General features: G+C 43.3%; 1 protein-coding gene across 3 annotated transcripts in view; it reads left to right on the top strand.

The window, feature by feature from the left end:
- The window catches only part of AKAP12 (A-kinase anchoring protein 12), a 31,687-nt gene extending 18,882 nt beyond the window's left edge, over window positions 1–12,805 (top strand). For all 3 annotated transcript variants that reach the window (XM_064509156.1, XM_064509155.1, XM_026122187.2), the window contains 3 exons: window positions 2,776–6,632; window positions 7,411–9,432; window positions 10,094–12,805. In XM_064509156.1, coding sequence (XP_064365226.1) covers window positions 2,776–6,632; window positions 7,411–9,432; window positions 10,094–10,102 — 5,888 coding nt within the window. In that variant the 3' untranslated portion in view covers window positions 10,103–12,805. The remainder of the gene's footprint in view (window positions 1–2,775; window positions 6,633–7,410; window positions 9,433–10,093) is intronic.
- Window positions 12,806–20,928: the final 8,123 nt, after the last annotated feature.

Raw genomic sequence — 20,928 nt, 5'->3', positions numbered from 1 at the left:
AAGCCTCAGGTTTTCAGAGTGGTAAGTGTGCATTTCTGGGGAGTGTTTGCAAGACCTAAGGGGGACTCTTGGAAGGAGATCTCTGGCTGCTCAGCACGTGCCTGCAATGAGTGATGAATGCCTTCTGCCTCTTCCTCCACTCCTACAGCCTTCCTGCTTCTGCGCTTTCCCACTTACGCTCAGCATTCCCAACTTGCTCTCAGCCCCTTTTTTTCTCTCTAACTGTATCTGAGTCATGTCAGATGGACACAGACAATTCCAAATGACTGAGAATAAGTACGATGGCATTGATGCTGGATTGAGGAAGAACGGAAAGGAGCCTGTATAGACCTTGCTTCCACAAGAAGTGTTAAGAGGCTTGGCTCATGAACAAAGTTGGTATCTAAGACTATATGATCAATGTCTAATTTCATAGCTGGCCCAGGGAAAAAAAAAAAAACTGATGCCATAGACAGAGGAAAGAAAATTCACATTTTCCACCCAGAAAAAAGAGAAGTGTAAATACTTACCACCCAAAAATGGTATACTATATTGAAAACAGCAATACTTACGAGTTTTGTTGCGATAGATACTTCTGTATATACACATAAGTATGGTGAGTATATAGAGTATACTTTTAGATCTAATGTATATGTCACTAAACAATTACAAAATATTTGGTATGTACCTTGGTATGTGAACTTCTAATTTTGTGAAATCCCATTAAGCCACAATAAGCTTTCTGTTAAATTACATAGTTTGATGTAAATGACAGTGAACTTTCTGGGCCTAAGAATAAATGAACACAAGTACAAAAATGGTTCCTTGGCATTATCCTTATATCTTCTCAGCCTACAGCTGCATAGTATTTGATTTATAAGGGTCCAAACAATTTTAATAAAATAAGATAGACCTGTCAGTTTTTGTTTGGTAACCATCTTAAAATGAAAAGTGAGTTCAAATATGTTATTGCTCGTTCTAGCTGCCCTTACAGCCTTATTTCCCCTCCTCAGCCTGCCACTGACTGAAGTATTCTTAAAAGGAGGGTTTTTTTATTTGTGGAGTGTCCTGAAGTTTGCATGAGGTATTGTACCAATGGAGTAATATTCCTGGATTCTTCAGAAAGATTTCTTTTTCTTCTTCTGCTCCCTCACAAATTACTCATTTGAACATCTGTCATTGTTTTAAAATGTTCAGGGAGTTAGGGTGATTGTCAGAGGTTGGACTCTTAAGTGAATTAGGAGTCAAGTAATTTTAGACTATGAGATAAAGAGAAAAATAAAAGGCTTTGCTTATCTTGGTTGAGAAACAACAGTCAGTAGGCTGTTAATTGGGACTATAAGCAGGATTGCCCCTGTACATTGCTATTAGAAGCTAGTGTATTTGTAGATTTAGTTTTGCCTCTTATTGGTGGGCGTTGCAGTCACACGTGGAGTGCACTGTCTGAGCACTGACAAAGACACAGCCCTTCCCAAAGGGGACGTGCGCAGGCAGAACCAGAGCAGCCATGGGCTGACGGGGGACCTCCGGAGGTCAGCTGGGCCTGCCCTGCGCAAAGCAAGGCCAGCTTCAGGCTTAGCTCCAGCTCCAGAGTGGGATCAAATGAAAACTAAAATCTAAATCACTTCTGAAAGCTGTCTCCTGCATGCCCTTGGGCATCAAAGTAGTGCTTGTACAACTTAAAGAAAGGAGCAGTGCTTTCTCCCAAGACATTACTGCTTAACATCGGCCTTTTTCATTTGTGCCTCCCTCATGTTCCAACAAGTCCTGTGAGGCAGAGTCTTTCAGTGTCTCAAATGAACCACAGGTTTAATCTTTATATGCTGTTTTGTTCCTTATCAGATATGTTCATCACACTATTATTATAAGCAACAGGAATTCTGTCTTCTCATCTTTTGCAGGACATCCTTGTTCTTCCCCATCTTTTTGCCTCCAAAGATCCATTTAAAACTGTTGAATGAAAATTTAGGCCTACTGTAACTTTACAGTTTTTTAAATAATACTTACATACTTAATACTTCTACCTGCTTACACATTAACAACCTCATTAATTTTAAGGAATATGGAATTGCTATGGATGAGGTTTCTGTCTGGCTATAATGGTCTTGTAATGTATGGTAGAGATCCAAGATTGCTGATTTTAAAATAAATATGTGGTACTCTAACTGTTCTGGAGTTTGCAAGTTTTCAGAAAAATAGAAAATCTCCCATAAACTTTATCACATCTTATCATTCATTTGGGACAGAAGAGAATAATGAGCTCTGCTTTTCTTGTCATCATTTTAGATCAACACATTTTTAAAATTCTCTTCTTTCCTAAAAGTCTCCCTCTGCATCAAAAGGATATGGAGCATCAGCCCTAGAAATAATTACATGTACTGTTATATGAATTCTTTGATATATGATAGGATAGAAATGAACACTTTTTTTTCTCACACCAAGTTTTAGTACCATCTTGTCTTACAGTCCAAGCCTCCGCCGCCCCCCCCCAAACCCACAACAAAGGAAAAGAAAGAATGAGAGAATACATGCTGTAAGTGTGCATTTGCAAATAAGCTTTGAAAAGATCCATGGACTGAAATGAGAAAGAAAAGGAATTACAGTAAATTAGAGTAAGCTTAGAACTCATCCTTTTAAAAATGGCAATTATAGCACATAGAAGAGGAACACAGGTAGTAGAACTTACATGGCTGGGAAATGTTGGTCAAGAATGAAAATAAATATATGTGTACAGGTAGAAAGTTAACAGATAATTGAGAATGCAAGGAAACTATTTTTTTTTCTTTTTTTTAACAGTTGGACAAACAGAGCAGTCCAGTGCAGCTTTGCAGGAAGAGGCCATAACTATGGAGGCAAGTCCTTCTGACTCAAGCACCAAGGATGGTGTAGATGATGAAAAAGAGGATCCTCATATATCTAAACATTTGCCGTCTTTGGAAGAAGATGCAGAAGACCTTGACCAAGCATCTGAGCCACAGTCTTATGATCTGGGCTTTAAAAAGGTTTTTAAATTTGTTGGATTCAGATTCACAGTTAAGAAGGAAAAGACAGGAAAATCAGAACCAGTTCAACTGCTTACTGTAAAAAAGGAAGTGGAAGGCACTGAGGGAACTGGTGATCAAAGCGAAGTCAGCCCAGAGGAAATACCAGTGCCTGAAGATGCCCTCTCTGCAGAAGACAACACCAAAGACGCAACGAAGAATGAAAATCCAGAAGATGAATCTCCTAAAACACCAGAAGCAAAGGAGCTGTGTTCTCAGTCAGCTGCCTTAGCCACTGATACTGCATCACCATTACGAAAATTTTTTTCTCAGGGATGGACTGGATTCAGGAAGAAGAAGAGTTTTAGGAAGCCTAAAGAAGATGAACTACAGTCTGCTAAGAAAGAAGAGGACCAAGAAGAAGAGGAGGCAGTGTTAACAGCTGAAGCTGCTGAAAAGGAAGAAAAATCTGAGGACAAGAGTGAAGATCAAGAGAAGAATGTGACAGCAGTAACTATTGAAACACATGAGAAGGAACAAACCGAAGATGAAAAGCAGAAACTGAAAAAGACTGTGGCAGCCATAACAGTTGAAGCAAGTAAGAAAGAAGAGCTAACCAAGCATGACAGGCAGGGAGACAATGAGGTTATAGGAGCAGCAGTTGTTAAAGGGAGTGTGAAGGAAGAAAAAGCTGAAGATAAAGAAAGGAAGTTAGTGGAAAGGTCAGAAGATCTTGGTAAAAAGGAAGAAAAAACTGAAGGAGAAAAAGGAAGTGAGGTGACAGAGATAACGTGTACCACTGATCCTATTTTTAGTGGTATCACTGAGAGTGCAAGTGCAGGATTGAAAACATCCCCAGAAGTTTTATCTGTGGAAGAAAAACTGGAATCAACAGAGAAGTGTGAAATAGATGACACAACCAAAATGGCTTCTGGAGAGAAACTTGAAGCAGCATCTGCAGGATTACTGGCACTTGAAAGTACTGGTGAAGAGTTAAAAAAATCTGAAGGAAGAGCAGGGAGTAAACCTGAATCCTTGGCTCCACTGAAGGAAGAAACGTTTGATGAAAAAACACAGAAATCAGAACCAATAATTTCACCTGCAATAGAAGACCTCATTGGAAAGTTAGAGACACCAGGAGAAGCTCATGAGACAACCATGGAAAAGAAAGCAAGCAAAGCACACGAGACAAAACTGACTCTGGGTGCTCCTGGAATTAAGTCCTCCTCCACTTCTGAACATTCATTTGACACAGAGGATGACCAACAGTCAGCCAGACCCACTGATGAAGGTCTACAGGGCCAAACTGGCATAGCTATGACTGATGATATCAAACCAACTGAAATAACCACAGAAATAACTTCTGATGAGGCAGTTGAAAGGAGGCCTCCAGAAGGTATCACAAGTGAAGCTGAACTGCTGTCTTCTCAAGAAAAAACTAAACTACAGGGCAGCCCTTTAAAGAAACTCTTTACAGGTACTGGATTAAAAAAACTGTCTGGAAAGAAGCATAAAGGCAGGAGAGAGGAATCTAAGTTAGGAGAACAGGGAGAACAAATTCAGCACTTATCAGATTCCCCAGACAGCCCAGAAGAACAAAAGGCAGAGAGTTCTGCTTCTTCTCCTGAGGAGTTAAATGAGATTCCTTCTTTGGAAAAATCTGCAGATGGGATGCAGGTCACTGAAAGTGAAGATGCTGCAATTTCAGATGTGGAGAGAAAAAGAGAAAGTGTTACACCCTGGGCATCATTTAAAAAGATGGTGACTCCCAAGAAACGTGTCAGAAGACCTTCTGAAAGTGATAAAGAAGAAGAAATTGATAGGACAAAGAGTGCTGCAGTGTCTACAACTGAAAATGCAGTTGATGAAAATCAGGGAGAATTAAAAGAAAATGGGATGGACCAGAAGCAAGAGAAAGTCACCGAAGAGCCCAAAAGAAAGGTTGACACCTCTGTGTCTTGGGAAGCTTTTATATGTGTAGGTTCTTCGAAGAAAAGAGCCAGGAAATCATCATCATCTGATGAAGAAGCTGAGCATAAGCTTGGTCAAGAAGGCCAAAGAATAGAAGAATCTGGACAGAGCAAAGAAACAGCAACAGATACAGTTCTTACTAGCTCTCAGGAGAGTGATCAAGGACAAGGGAATTCCTCCCCTGAACAAGCTGGAAGCCCATCTGAAGGTGAAGGTATTTCAACGTGGGAATCATTTAAAAGGTTAGTCACTCCAAGAAGGAAATCCAAAACCAGAATGGAAGAGAGAACTGAAGACTCTGTTATGGGATCTAGCCTGGAGCACTCAACATCAGATGGTGAGCCTGGAAAAGATGAATCATGGGTTCCATTTAGAAAACTGATGCCTGGCCGTAGGAAGAAAAAGTCAGATGGGAAACCAGAACCAGCGCTTCTTAAACAAGCAAGAGAAGACATGGCAGAAACAACTGAAGAAGATTCTGATGTTCCAGCTGTTGTTCCTTTATCTGAATATGAAGCAGCAGAGCAAGAGAAAATTGAAGCCCAACAAGCAAAGGATGCTGAAGCCATAAGAGAACAAACCTCAGAGAAAGAAAGAGCAGAAAAACTAGAAGAGGCCTTAAGAACTGAGCAAGCTAGTGACGGACTTGTACATGCAGTTAGTGTTACTGTTGTGGAAGGAGAAAGGGCAGTTACCAGTATTGAAGAAAGATCACCATCTTGGATATCTGCTGCTGTGACAGAGTGCATTGAGCAGTCAAAAGAAGAGGAAGAGAAAGAAACTAAGAAAACGTTTGAATCAGAAGCTGTTGTAGAAGAAGCAGTGGTGTTTGCTAAGACTGTGCCAGAGATGAGAAAGGATAAAAGTGATGACACCACAGCAAGTGAGCAAGAGCTAACCTCAGAAGCAGTGACAGCTCTGGAGGAGACAACAGAAGCTTACTGTGCCGAAGAAACAATGGAAGTATCCTTTGCTGAGGAGACGACTGAGATGGTTTCTGCTGTTTCACGATTGTCAGAAACCCCTGATACTACAGAAGAAGTTACACCTGTACAGGAAGTAGAGGCTACTGAGCAAAACTTGAGAGAATTAGAGAGACAGACACAAGAAGTTCTTCAGGAAGTTGCTGAAAGAGTAAGGTCATCAGATGTAGCACAGCTGGTTAATGAAAGAACCATGACAGCAACTGTAATTGAGACAGTGCAAGAAATTGAGTCAGACATGAAAGACGATGCTACAGATGTGAAAGTGGTAGGCCAGGAAACTCTTTTGCTTGAACAGTCCTTGAAAACAGAAGGACACAAGGAGGATGACATCCAAGCCCTGGGAAGTGCAAGGAGCATTCAGGGAATAAATGGAAGTGAAGGAGGAGTTCTACACGAAGGTTCAGAGAGAAGTGAAATACCTGCTGCAATGAAAGAGAACGCAGGCGGACTTAAAAATGTAGCTATATTGAGAGATGAAGGCCAGTGGCAGAAGCATGAAGAAGCAGTTGTAGAAGACCTGGAGGAAGCTCCTGAATTGCAGAGGACAGCAGAAGAACTTCCATCAAAAGACAAAGACTTTCACTGCAGCAAAATGGTCACTTCCAAGGAAGAGCCCATACTAAAGCAGGAGTCCTCAGACCAAGGCAAACTGCCCTTAACAGAGCTGGCAGAAGACGAGATGAGAGATGAGCATATTCCAGAAGTGGAGACTGCAGTAAGTATTACATATAACACAAAGGTTGATCTGTCTCAGAAAAATTCAGCAGTGTTAGACATCATAGCTAATTCAGAACGAGGCTGTAGCAAAATCATTGTCAAGGACCTTCCTTTTACAGAATGATGGAATTGAAGTTTCTTTCAGTGAGACAGATTCAAAAATGTCCAGAAGCAGCTACCACTGAGGCTTCTATGCAGAGTGAGGTGGATGCAGTTCCTACAGTAAGAGGTGGGAGATGGTGTGCTTGAATCTGAAGGTGCAGAAACAATCACCATTAAGGCTTCTGCACAGAGTAATCTTACTGAAGATATTATAGGAAACAATATAACGCATGTACATGATAACATACATATCAGATGGAATTTTTAGTCTCAGGCAGACATACAGTTGTGGCTGATGTACCTCTGCAAAGGTAAGAAATGGCATCACTACCTACAGCTTTGAAGGTGCAGAAGTGATGGTGGCTGATGTGCTCCTACCCTCTTCCCTGCCTTCTCACTGTAATACTGGCTTAGTCTTTGGTTGTCAGCCACACACAAGTGTTGTTAGCTGTACCTTCTTTTAGGCTGTCCTTCATTTCCTGAGCTGTGTCCTGTGAAACTGCACACCAGTGTGCTGGGATCTTGACGATCTGCTAACCTCAGTGTCATCAACACATGCCGTTCTTATAACCCCTACTTTCTTGGTCATTTCTTCTGGTGCTTTTGCATGCAGAATATTCCCAGTCACTCTCCACTCATACCCTTCTTCACATTTCTGTTCCCGTTCTCCTCAGGTGCAAAACATGGATGAAGGCCAAGCCTCTGCCTTGGGGCCTGCAGGCATTGCAGGCACTGCAACTGAAGTGCCTGTGCAGCTTGAAGGCGAGCGTGACACCACCTCCAAGGGACCAGAGCACACAGAAGCAGTTGTTGTTGCGGACCCTGGCACGCCGGAGGGAGAAGAGGCAACTCCTGCCTTGGGCTCACCAGACCAAGCCTGGGCTAAAGGAGTTGCTGGTGAGGCACCTCCCCAGGGAGAGGAAGGCGAGTCTGGGCTCTCTGCAGTAAAAAACACCCAAGTCCCCACTGCCGAGCTCCCCATGCAGAAGGGGATACGAGTCTCTGCCGTCACTCCAGAAACAACTGGCTCAGAAGCAGCTGCAGCGTCCGGGCAGAGTGTGGGTGAGGAGGCTTGTGTGCAGATCCCTGCAGAAGCCTCTGGGCCCATCTTGGAGCCTAAATGCCTAGAAAGAACCCCAAGAGAAGCGCTCTCCCAGAGTGATGAGACGGAAGGCAGCCAACTACAAGATGCCGTACTCAAAACTGCAGCGCTCTCCCAGAGTGAAAATACTGAGGGTAACAAAATGGAAGAAGCCATCCTCAGCGTGGACTCACCAGGCCCTGTCACTGCAGCCCCCACACAGCTTGAAGGAGAAAACCTGTCTGCCTTAGCATCAACGGGCATAGATACCATGTTCAATGGGAGCAGTGTCCTCCCCGGCAGCAGTCCAAAGAAATGCAAAACCCAAAGCAGTGTAGCTGCAGAAGAGCCAGTGGAAGCAGAACAAGAACTTGTAGAAAACTCAAGCTGTGAGGACGTGCTGAGGGAAGAAACTGAAGGGGAGCGATTGGTGGAAACAGCCCAAGGTGCAGGTGACTCTGGCCCACTGGAAGCTGTTAGCGGTGATGGATGTTCCTCACACGCTGTGCAGGAAGAGGTTTTACGTGTGCCAGAGGAAGGTCCTGGCTCAGCCTTCCCTAGAGCTGAAGGCTCGGAGGCACCAGAAGTGTCCGTGCCAGTGCCAGCTGCTGCACTGGAGGAGCCTGTTGCTGCCGAAACCGTGACACTTGCACACACGGCAGCCAAAACGTTAGAGCCCTTGGGAGCCAGGTGTGGGCAGATGTCTCCAGAAGAAGTCCCAGGTGCTACTGTTGACTATTCAGGCACTGACGCTGCAGAGCCGGACAGTGCAGAAGCACCTCAACCTCAAGCACCTCCTGCTTCTGTTAAGGCAGTACCAGAGAAGAAACAAGAGATGGCTCAGGGATTTGGACACCCTGAACAAAGTGTTGCTCTTTTGAAGAAGAGTCCTTCTCTTGCCCACCCACAGTTGGAGAAGGACACTGTTCAGTCTGTGACTCTGGAGTCCCAGAGTACAAAAATTGTATTGAACGCCATCCTGACGGCTGTTGACAAACTCACAGAGACAGAAGAGGCAGCTGTATCTGAATCAGAGCAGCACACTAAGTCTATAGGAGAAAGCCAACCAGAGAGCAGTATACCTGAATTTCTGGAAACTATGCAAGGGGATCATCACCTTCCTGTCAAAGAGGAAGAAATACCAAGCAGAGAACAAGAGCCCCAACAGTCAGGAACAGGGAAACATGCCACATTAGCAGAGTCTGCAGAAATTCATGCAAGTGTAGAACAAGCAAAAGTCATGGTGTTCATTTCTCATGCACCTAAAGAAGGAAAGAGTGAGAATTCGTTAGAAATTGTGATTAGCCCTCAAGATGTTTCAAGGGAGAGTCCGAGACTTCTGAAGTCAGCAGTAGGAGTGGGTACTTCAGAAGATTCAACCAAAGAACCCCTTGACACACACCCACCAAAGTTAAAGGAAAAAGAGGTGGGGCAGATTCTGGAAATCTCAGACCATAATACAAGTCAGCAAACACAAATGGAAAAGAAGGATGAACAACATCACCTGTCAGTGGAAGATGTGAAAACACAGACACCAGAGGATGTTTGTAGCCACGAAGGTGCGCCTTGTCATCATCCGCAAAGCCTGAACTCCTTGGCTCCTGAGGCCTCGAATGTAAGCAGCATTTTTAGTAAGCAATTTCTCTCCCTTTCCAGAGTAATTTTGAGGTGTCTACAACTCTTGTCTCTCATTTTTAGTTTGAACTAGCCGAAGAGAGATTACAGCCAGCACTGCTCCCTAGTTTAACCAATCGTCCACTTTTTTTTTTTTTTTTTTTAAACTTCTTCTCTTTACTGACTTTCCTGGCCACACAACACCTTGTTTACTTTTCTGTACAATTACCCCTCACTTTAATGGTCTCTCCCTTCAGTCTGACCTCTGGTCTGTAGTTTAAGGATTTTTTTAAGAGGCAAAAAATACAGTTTCCAGTTTTCTTAGCTATACAGAACACATGCCATACAAGTGGATGTGACATTTAATCAGCATACATGCTTCTCCTCTAACACAGCAGACTGGAAATTCAAAAGGGGGTGACTGATGCTTTCCACTGTAAATCAGGAGTGCCTCATTTCCCAAAGCTCTTCAAACTTGAGTGAAATCTGAATCAGAAAAGATAGGGATAGGCTCTCCTTAAGCTATTTATTATTCGTGCTTAATTAAGTTGTGTGACCCTCTTCAACTCCATTTCTGAAAACTGCTTAAGAATGATGATAAGGTATTCTTCAGAGAGGAAATTGTCATTAGTAAAGCTTTGTTACTGTCTTCTTTCTTTCAGATGTGCTAAGCATCCCTGTGGCATTCGGAGAGATGCCAGCCCTAGAGAACAACTGACAATCCTGTGGCAGAGCCAGGAGCTTTATTCACCACCCTTTATTCTTGGATATTAACAGCTTCTCTTTTGAAGACTTCACCTTTTTGTCATTTCTATTAAAAACAATGCCTTTGATGTTGGGTATATTCACATGTGTGTCCCATGTGAAGATCATTTGCCTTTGCCCAAAATATACCATTTAGACTGGAGATGTGTATCTAAGTGAATGGGCAGACCACTAAAAATTGTGCCACAGTTATTGCCATCCCTTCACTTAAAATGTCTCCTGTCTGTCCTGTCTCCTTCAGTCCTTTCATTTATACCTGAATCCCCTACTTTCTCTCTGCAGTCTCCCTTAGCGCACTTATCTTCCATAGCTGCCTTGATTTGATCTACCAAGAGGCCATAAGTGCTGCTTGGCTGAGGGGGACGAAGGGAGAGGAGAGCTGAGTGATGAGAAAACCTGAGACTTCTGGCTAATTAGTACATTTCCTTATCAAACAGCAGAAACTGGAACACGCACAAATTCTCGAGCAAGATGCTCAAGATTGCTGCCTCCCAATCCCATTCAGGTAAAAGAATTGCGCTACAGGCTCTCTCTGTCCTTTGTTTGTATTTGTGCAGGCCTGATTTAGTCAGAAGTGACTTATACAGGGCAGCCTGAGAGGAAATTGAGAATACCCTTTTTCTGTTGTTCCAGACTTCAGGTTTCCAGAGCTGGACTGTAATGTGTTGAATATTTATATGTATGTCTTAAACCCAGTTCTAATTTTAATGTAGAGGTATGATATTTCTGTACCATTTAGACATACCCTTAAAGGAATTTTGTAGTGTAGCCTGGAGACGAAATGGATACCATTGGAGAGGAAACTGATAACATGTACTTTTCTATTTATTGTTCCAGGTTTTCCCCTTGTAAAACCCCTCCAAAACTTGGCTGTCATGCTTTGAATATTTATATGTATATCCTAAACCCAATTCTGATTTTAATGTAGACTGTGATCTGTTGAAAGATAAAAGGAGAGCCCTAACTTGTTGCAGATCCATCAACTACCCATACCAAAGTCATTTCAGCTTGCAGTCTTCCCAGGTTTCTGAGAACCCTCTAGACTCATCATTCCCCCTGCTGTCTTGCTCATTTAGCAGCCCCATCTGTGTCACAGCCCTCAAATCACACCCATCTCATCCAAGAATCAGCTTATTTCTGGTCACTTCCTCATCGAACCCCAAAGCCTTCATCCCACTGACATCCTCTACCAAATTTCCTGCATACAAGCTTCCTCCCTCCCCTGCCCATGCCTGAACCGCATTCCCACCATGGCATTTCCTGAAATCCTCCCTACTCATAGCAATTCCCTGTCTCCTCTGCAGGAGGAGCAGGAAGGAGGGTAAGGGCTTGGTGATGAATTGTGGCTGGGACTTCAAAGGGCGGAAGAGGACTTTGGGGTGCTGAGAACTTAAAACTCTTAACGTGAGGTGGATGCAAGGTGGGTTGGATTGAGAATGGCTGTAGAACAGAATGAGCCAGGGGATTTAAAGGTAGGCAGAAGCCCCAAGACTGACAGTCCTGGGATGGCTGCCCCCAGCAGGAGTCGGTCTTCTCTTTTGTTGTTTACATTAAAATCAGGCAAAGGGGGTACAAGCCACTACTTTCCGCTCTGATTTCTGAAGTGAAGGTTACAGATCGCACTTTGTGAAACTGATGCCCATCAAGTTGAACATAGCTTCACTATCCTACCTGTATAGTAATTTATTTTAAAATCAACTTGTGTACAAATGCTCTTGTTATGGTAGGTGCTTGCCTCTCCTCAAGGCTGCATATACAGCAAGCAATGTGACTGATTGCACTGGTGTGATTGCACCATCTGGTGCTGCCCTGTGTGGAAGCATCAAAAGATTTTTCCTTACCTCAGAGCAAATGATATAAATATTTAAAGCCAAACAATGTGGTTTCAAACAATCCAGTCTATCTTTGTCCATCGTTAGTGGCAGCTTTCCCCCTTAGCTTTGGGCAATTCCAACAACCTCTGTCGGTTTCCACAGGTTAAGTTGGCTTGCAAATTAATCGTGCTCTTAATAACACCTCACAAGTGCGAAATTGGCTGAACTTGTACAAATTGTATTCTTATGTACGTTAAGCCATATTGCAATAACTGCAGCAGGTAAAATGAAATAACAATAGCATGACCTGTGTAATCCCTATTCTTATGTTTGTAGTTCCAAAGCTGTTAATAATATGTAAAGTTAATTCTTGTCTGAACCTCATTTAAATAAATCTAGCTTTATCACAATGTAAATTGTCTGTTGGTAGTAACTGGACAGGCAAGTGCTTAAACTTGCTTGTGATCTCCATTAATCCAGGGCCTAGGTAAGCAATGCAACAAACGTAACTATAAAACAAATATAAATGCTGCTTCTTGTAACTGACAGCTGAAAAAACACTGCACCTGAAATCATGCTAATGGTGCAAGGAGCATGTCTCCTTGTAAAGACACTACTTTGTTCCAGTGTGTTGCTTTGGCCTCTGAGACTCTCATTTGAGACTGTGACTTCTGGCTTGTGCTTAAAAGCTTGAAGCTTTCTCTAATCCAGTGTATTGGGTTACCAAATTTGATTTTGTGTTTTTAAGGTAGATTTTCATTGATTAAATAAAATACAACTACAAGTTTGTTTTAATGTGTGTATGTGCTTTTTTTCTTGTTAGCTTCACCTTGCTTAGTGCAAATTATTTTCTGATGGTTACTTAATCTCCAGACCAGAGAGTTAGATTAGCTCTTGACAAGTCATATGTTGTTGATTGATTGACATTCAGCTTTCAATGTGACATAAAGGAAATAATTACAGAATTAATCTGCAGTTTGGGTGTATGATTCTATAAAATATATACGTACTAGTAAGACACCTTAGTAAATTCTGAAGAAAAAAATTATGATTAAATTTAGGATGGGTAACTATTTGGTGAGCCAGAATGAAAAATCAGTACATCATGTTCCTTGCCAGTGTAACTGAAGCAAAGATATAAAGCACCAACATGAAGTTCCACAGAAAAATTGGTGTCTAAAAGTGGATCAAGGTCCTCAGGCCCCAAACTGAGATCTTCTAGACTTCCACCCCTTCTATTTTAGCTGTGCTTTACCCTTCATGGCACCTGACATAGAGAGGTACTTGTGATTTATGTTCACAAAACTTGGCCTTTAGAGATGACATTTTTCTGGCCATCTGTGTTTATGGCTAAGGGTGTTTAGCAGCATTTGTATCTCAAAAGACTTAAATAGGTTCAGAAGTCATTTTGACTGCAGCTCTCCTATGCCATGGGAGGCTCCTGGGAATGGTCTGGATGTAAAGGACTTGAGCAGCAGCTCGACCCAGTCTGTATGATCTGTGCTATAGATACATCCCTGTCTCTCTTGCAAAACTAGACTAGAAAAGACCAGAAAGGATAATGAGCAAAACACTTTTTCCTCTAAGCAACCAGACAAGAACGCAATTTTAAAATTTTACAAGGAATTTACAAGCCAGTTTCTTCTGAAAGATAGAAATTCCAAGAATCATTCAGGAAGCAGCTGACAGAAATCCCTGCCTCCTTCCAAATGCATCAGTCCCACTGTGGTGTTTTGCAGTCCCTTGGTCTTGTAGTGATACGGTCTGCTCTCCCCTGCTTGCGTTGAGTGTCTTTCCTTGCTTCTGCTGTTTGTTTCTCCAGTTAGTAAAAAGGTTTCTTGTGATTTTTTAAACTTGTTTCTAATAGATTTTCAGCAGATAGATAGTCCTGGGATCGGAGTGATGTAACTGGCATTGCTTGTCCTTTCCCATAGAAACTGCGGTACAAAGCAGAAAGCCTGACATACACCTGTCTGTACTAACACTTCTCCTTTTCACCTTTCCTGTAACCATGAAGTTCACCATCTAAAAGACAGAGAGAGGTGATGCTACTCTGATATTTGAGAGTACCTACTGACCATGTACCCAGGGCTTCAGCGCACCCAGTGCCAAGGCAGTCTGTGCTCCCTGGCTGTCTCCCTCAATATGGTGTCGGGTGCGCATGTGAGCTTTGCACACTTGAGTATTGGGCGCCAGCATCACCTTTCATGTGCGCTGAGATCCTCTGCAGAGCCAAGGGAGAGGAGCAAGCTTGGGAGCAGGCTGACTTCAGGGTTTGGATTTCACTTCGCTTTTGTAGTTGAAGAGTTGATGCAAAAAGTGAAAGTTTTCAGTATTGGCTGACTGAAGCAAAGAGGGTTGGTTAGAGCTCTGAAGACAAGTCTGTGCAAGGGGAGAAAGGGCCAGGAGGAATTTGAGGCAGCCTATTTGAGATACTAATTGGAAAGGCAGCCTTTCTACAGTCCCTGACTGCCATGTGAGTGTATATTGCCCATTTTTTCTCCTCTGTCAGTGACAGAAAAAACTTCACTCAGCCCAGATAAATGCACTTGCTGCTTTTATCTCCCAGGTGGTGTTTTTACTATCATTTCATGAGAAAAATTCAGAACTACAAAGACAGATACAACCTACCCAGTATTCTTGAGCTGCCACAAACTATTCTAAGCTAAAATACTTGCTGAACAATTTCTTTGGTGTAAGTCTCCCTGTTGGGGAAAAGTTTATTAGAATTTTTTTAATTGGTTTTTTGCATAATATGTCTTGATTCTGCAGTTGAATTCAGGCTTGTATATCCTCTCTCCCCCCCCCGCCCCCCCCCCCCCCTCAGTAGAGCCAGTTAATGCCTCACAGACGCAGAGCAGGAACCTGCAACAATCTGAATGTCATGGCGATGGCTGGGAGAATTGCTTACAGTTCTTTGTATGCTAGTGTATTTCAACAAAAAAAAGGAACAAACCCTTTGAGTCAGTATTCATAGTAATTGGTAGAATTAGGCTCATATTGACTATGGCAGCATATTGACTATGTTGAAATTAGTTTTTTGTTTTCTTTCATTCATAACTAGTAGTTGCTCATGCAAAGAACAAATCCAATACTTGTTTTTGTAACTGTTTCTTGTGTGTCTCAATTCCTTTTACTTATCAGTTACTTGTTTTTCCAATAAAGAACAATCATATTTTATTTTAGTTTTCCTATTAAGAGCTTGGGCCACTGAGAAGCATCAGATCTTAAAATCTAAGCGTTACAGATTTTACTTAACACTTCAAAAGCTCCTGTTGTAGCTAATGTTCAAGAGTACAGTGACAACATGCTTCGCCAAACTGTGTTTTACTTCTGTAACATACTGTAGAAATGAGGAACGTTGGCACATCACTAAAAAATAATACAATGCCTCCTGAATTTTGAGCTGTAAACTATGTAAGGCATTAACTGATTGTCCCCATAGAGTGGCAAAGTACAATTCACAGGAAAGTGGTGATGAGATTTAGGCCTACTGACAACATACAGGGAAGCAGAAGAGCGCAGTCGGATACCTGCAGTAGCAGAAACTGACTTGCATCAGAAGTGATGTAAGACTGCTGTAACTGGAAACGAAACTGTTTATGAAAATCTTGGCATTAGAAGACAATCAGAGAAGCCCCCACAATGTTTCACAGAAGTAAAAAAAAGATGGAAACAAGTTGAAGGTGAGTGCTTTTCTGGAGCATTAATCTGTGCCCCATTCGTGGCAGCATAGGAGAGTAAGGCAGCACCTCGAGAGCACCCGGAGGAAGCGGGGAGGGCAGAAAAAGAGCCAGAGCTTCCTGGGGGCTGTTGTTCCTTTGCCCATTCTGCATAGATGAGTGGGAAATGGCGGGGAAAAGGTAGGATCCTGTTTCTTTATTCTCTGCCTTTTGACATGTAGCCAGGAAATACACTGTACTGGCTATGGAGCTCACATTTTATGTACTGCACTTTTCTATTCTCCTTCCTTTCCTTCCTCAAGCCACTGCATTTTAACTCAGTATTCTTTTTCAGATCTCAAGCCTGCCGTGACCATGGGCTGCTCCTCGAGGCAGAAATCTCTGGAGAACATGTGCACGGAAATAAAAACACTGGGGTCTGAGACTGAAACTGCATTTCCAACATGAAGGATTCCTTAGGCCAAATCATATTCTTATTAGAATTAACATGCACCAGTCTTAAGGAAGGTTGCGCAGAAGAAGGAAAGGAGCAAATTTGATTTTAATCTCTCAGGGAGTATGTTGCAGAGTGCCAGTTTTAAAATACAGAGAATGTCACATGTTCTCAGGGTATGGAATGATGTAGCGTCCCTGTAACAAGTACATATACTGATTTTGTTTATTCATGCCAGACTCCAGGGTGAACTTGTTTTTACTGGCCTGACTCTTCTTCACAGTGAAAGAATGAGTCAGTCTGGAAATGCTCAGAACCACTCATTTCCAAAATGTTATGCACATACCCCCATCTTTAAAAAAAACCCTCAGAACTCCATAATATTCTGAAGTGAGTTTCTCTGCTTTTAAAATGGAGATAAAACTGACTTTACAACAAGTAAAGACTTAATTGTAGCAGACAAAAGCTTTATGACCACAGTGACATTTCTGTGATGAAGACCTTTGTTAAAAAAATATGAGCATGTGTACATAGGAACATTTGAAATAACAATAATCTGTTCAAATCTTTAAAATATAGCAATAAATCAAGAATGCTGTGAAGCTAGTCCTTTCTCTGTTTTTTCTAGCAGTTTCTAAATTTACTGGAAACATGAAATATGAATGTACCTGAATGAATTATGATCTCTGAAATGCAAATTTCAGTGTAGCTCAAATTCTGCCCTCATTGCCTATTTTCTTAACTAATAGAAAGGGAGACACCAAAACCATCTAACTGGATTCCTACTCTTGATACAGGACACAGAGCAAAGTTTAGAAGGTTAGATTTGAATTTTAAATGAGTTAGACTGAAATATTAATGATTCTTCATCTCAGAAGAGCTTAAAATAGACTGTCACATGAGCAGCGGTGAGTTTAGCCTATTTTAATGTTCCAGTGAAAAAAAATCTCTGGTTCTGTTTCATTCTGTTATGAGCTCAAAATGTAACTAAATCACCAGAACAGGGTGTCAGTTAGGGAAAAAGATACTCTGTTTTTTAAGCAGAGTAAATTAAATACAGGGAGTATTAGTGATCATGCTTGGAGAATTAAGTTTTTTGATCAGATCCCATGCAAAAAAATAGAAAGTGGAGGACATTATGTGGTACATATACTGAGTGTGTTCAGCATGTATCTCTATTTTCTTCTCCTCCCGCAAGTCTGCTAGCCACTACCTTCCCCTGTGGATTGCCCAAGGGCTGATTTTCTGTGCATCATGAAAGGAGTTTGGAGAGAGGTATCAGCATGATTATAACAGCTGTACATGATGGACCAGCTAGACCATGAACTAAATAAGCTAGGACTCTCTGGTCTGGAAAAGAGAAGCTGAAGAACATATATGACAGAGGTCTGTATAATCATGAGTAGCAAGGCAAGCGTAGCTGGAGATGGCTCACTCTTTCTCACCATGGTGCATCAAATGAAGCTAGTAGGATTGAAGCCCAGAGTGAGCAAAGGGAGAAAGTGCCTCATGTAAAAGGTAACTAACCTGGCAGACTCCTCACGCCTCACCTAAAGATGCTGTAAAGGTTTACACAGATGGAAGGGAATATGGAACAAATTCATGGAAGGGAAAGCCACCAAGGGATTCTAAATGTGCAAAAGCCGCATCTGAGTCAGGATCTCCCAAAAACTGTCCACAAAAATATGAGGGGAAGTTTCACTTATGCTTGTCCCATTCTTATACTCTGCCCCAGCTACCCACTTATAGCCGCTGTTTGAGACTGGATGTCACAGTACAGATATATTATATTATGTAGTATGCTGCTATTCTGTTCCTATGTACTGGAACACTTTGGAATCAACACACTACTGAAGTTAGTGTAAAGGTGGAAGAAAAATGGGTTGTTTATTTGGTCCATTGTTCATACTATTTGTCAGACTGAGGCTGTCTGACACTTCTGCTTTCTCCTTCCATCCTCCCCTCAGGAAATGCTTTATTTCTGCTCTGTTTCTCCAGGATGGCAATGGCTGTTGGTTCTGCCTCTGTCCAGAGACTGTGCCAAGAAATAGCGAGAATTAAGTTCTACTTTGATTTGTGGCCTGTCTCCAAACCTTTCTGTCACTAGGATTTCTGGCAGAAGGTTTCTTTTCTCTCTCTCCAAGATGTTGCTCTAGAGATGTAGTTTTTGTCAGAGCCACATCAATTTACTCTAGGAAGGTGGAGAGGACTTTTCTGTAACAGTGGAAAAATACAGGGAAAAGGAGAAAAAGGGGCTGATCAAGTATAAAGGTGGCTGATCAGCTACTTGTCTGATTGAGCCCTGTGCTTGATCACCACAGTCTGTCCTATATTCTCGTTAAATCTGATTTCTGACTACCTTCTGTGTGGGTGCTATCTCTGCTCCAGGTGTCTATGTGTGACCACTAGCAAGCTTCAAGCCAGACTAGGTGGCAAGAAAAAGGAGAGACCTGCATGCCAGTGACTAGAGTGACATTGCAAATTGCAGGGGTTCGTTGTTCCAGGTGCCAGCAGCTGGAGCAGGGCAGGGGGTCTGCGGGCTGCTCTTGGGCAGCCTGAGGGTCTATGGCCAGCAGCTGGAGGGACCCACATGTTGCATGTACACACTGGGCTAGCAGACCTCAGTGCCGACCAGCAGGAGAGGAAGGACAGAACGGGCCCACATGTGCTGCTCTTGTTCATGCGAGTGTTTTGTGTGTGTAGGTGTGTGCTGGTAAAGGCAGTGCTTTCTCTTCATATCAATCAGTTTGGACACAGTGTCTGTGCGTGTGTGTGTGTGTGTGTGTGTGAGAGAGAGAGAGAGAGTTTTATGCACACGTGTGTGCACACGTACCTGTACACTCCTGTTGGGAGTACATGTTCCACGGCACTGTGCAAATGGGTTGGCTCTCTCGGGCAAGGCTGCTGCTTGGTAGGACAGCTGGAGTCCTTCCCACCAGGTCCTGGTTCCTTCCTGCTCCCTCTTGCAGGCCTGCAGAGCAAGGGCAGGAGACTGGGCAGCAGCTCTGTCTGGGATTAGACCAACCTCGGCTGCCTGCAACCTCCATCCCTCATGGTCTTGGGTTTCAATTGGGTGTAGCAAGCCTGCAGTCAATTATGACTGCAGGCAATACTAATAATAATATGAAAATATGCCATACAGAGCAACATATTCATAAGAAGGATTTGGCCTTAAGTGTCTAATAATTGCATAATAAACAGTACTTGCAGCATTTTGTACCTGACCTTCAGGGCCTAGTGCGCTTAGCTGGTGCGTTCAGTTTTGACTCCTGCTATCAAACTTACGCATTGGAAAGCTGTTACAAAGTTATCCGATTTTGTGACAGCTATACTAGTGGATTTGAGCAGGATTTCAAGCACTAACTTTGCTAACTTAGTTTTGAAGCACTTCCTCGAAGCACACAAATGCTGTTGTGGAAATGCTCTTTAGCATATCAGCTGTGTGCCTCTGCGAAGGGCTGCGGGAGGGTGAGACAAGGAAGCCTGGCTGGTTGTCCTGGTTTCACTGCACCACCTAGTGCTGCCTTCCGCAACCTCACAGCCACGCTTTCAGCCAAAAAGGATGCTCGGCTGGTTTCTCACGAACAGAGCTGGCTTTCCCTGCCAAAGCGCCTAGAGCCACAGCCCAGGCAGCGTTAGTGGAGAACTCTCCCGCTACTCTTGCTAGCAAAGGCATCCAACTAGAGGGGCTGGGGTTTTGCCAGCAGTGCAGAAGAGGGACACAGGCAATAGGGTTGCCAACACTTACAGGGTTGGCAAACGTTGATGAGGAGTGAACATCAATATATGTGTACAGGAAAAAAGTAACAGGTAATTGAGAACACAAGGAAACTCATGCTTTCATTTTTTTTTTGAACACTGGGACAAAGACAGCAGTGGAGTGCAAGCTTGCAGAAAGAGGCCATCACTACAGAGCCAAGTGCCTCTGACTCAAGCACCAAGGACGGTGTAGACGATGAAGAAGAGGCTCTTGTGGTACCCAAGGTGCAGCCGTCTTTGGAAAAAGATATAGTAGACTGACTAGGCATATGAGCCACAGTCTTGGGATGTGGGGTTTAAGAAGGCTTTTCAGAGTGTTGGATTCATCTTTACAGTTAACAAAGGAAAAGACAGGATCATCAGCTCCAGGCACTACTTGGCACAGGGACACTGTTTCACGTGCCTGGGTGCAGCACTATGGGACAGGCGAACTGCTGCGGCAGAAGGGGCAATGCCATCCCTGCTCCCAGCATGCAAGGACGGCCCAGGGCCCTGCACTCCATGGCTCCTCACGCCCATCTTGGGCTCTTTGGCAGGGGAGCCTCCCAGCTCCCGCAGCCGCAGAGCTCCTTCATGTCGAGCAGGAGCCCCCAGCTCCTCCTCAGCAACTGTGTGAAGGTGACGCGGCACCATCAGACGAAGGACAGGCACCTCCTGCTTTTCCCTGACACCATCACTATTGCCAGCTTCAAGTAAGCATAGCAACCACAGCCATCCTTCCTCCTGCCACAGCGTCTGCCAGCAGCCCTGGGACCTGCTCCTCCCCAGAGCTGCTCCCGCCGGAGAGCCCAAAGTCGGGGGCATGCTCAGACCATGCACTGAAAGCTCCTGTCATTGCAAGCTGCCCAAGTGACAGATCTGCCTTATGGGGTGAGCACAGAACTGTCTGTGGAGGCAAGCAACTCTGTAAATATCAAATACCTCACCACTATTGCTGTGTCCTGTACAGGGACCAAAATGTAATAAATAAATAAATAAACAGGAAAGGCAGTATCCTTTCTTCTGACCCTCCCCCCCGCCCCCAGAGGGATGGTCACGGTTTT

This window comes from Dromaius novaehollandiae, chromosome 3, assembly GCF_036370855.1.
Source record: "Dromaius novaehollandiae isolate bDroNov1 chromosome 3, bDroNov1.hap1, whole genome shotgun sequence".
Lineage (NCBI taxonomy): Eukaryota > Metazoa > Chordata > Aves > Casuariiformes > Dromaiidae > Dromaius > Dromaius novaehollandiae.
This window is presented reverse-complemented; position numbering and strand designations above follow the sequence as displayed.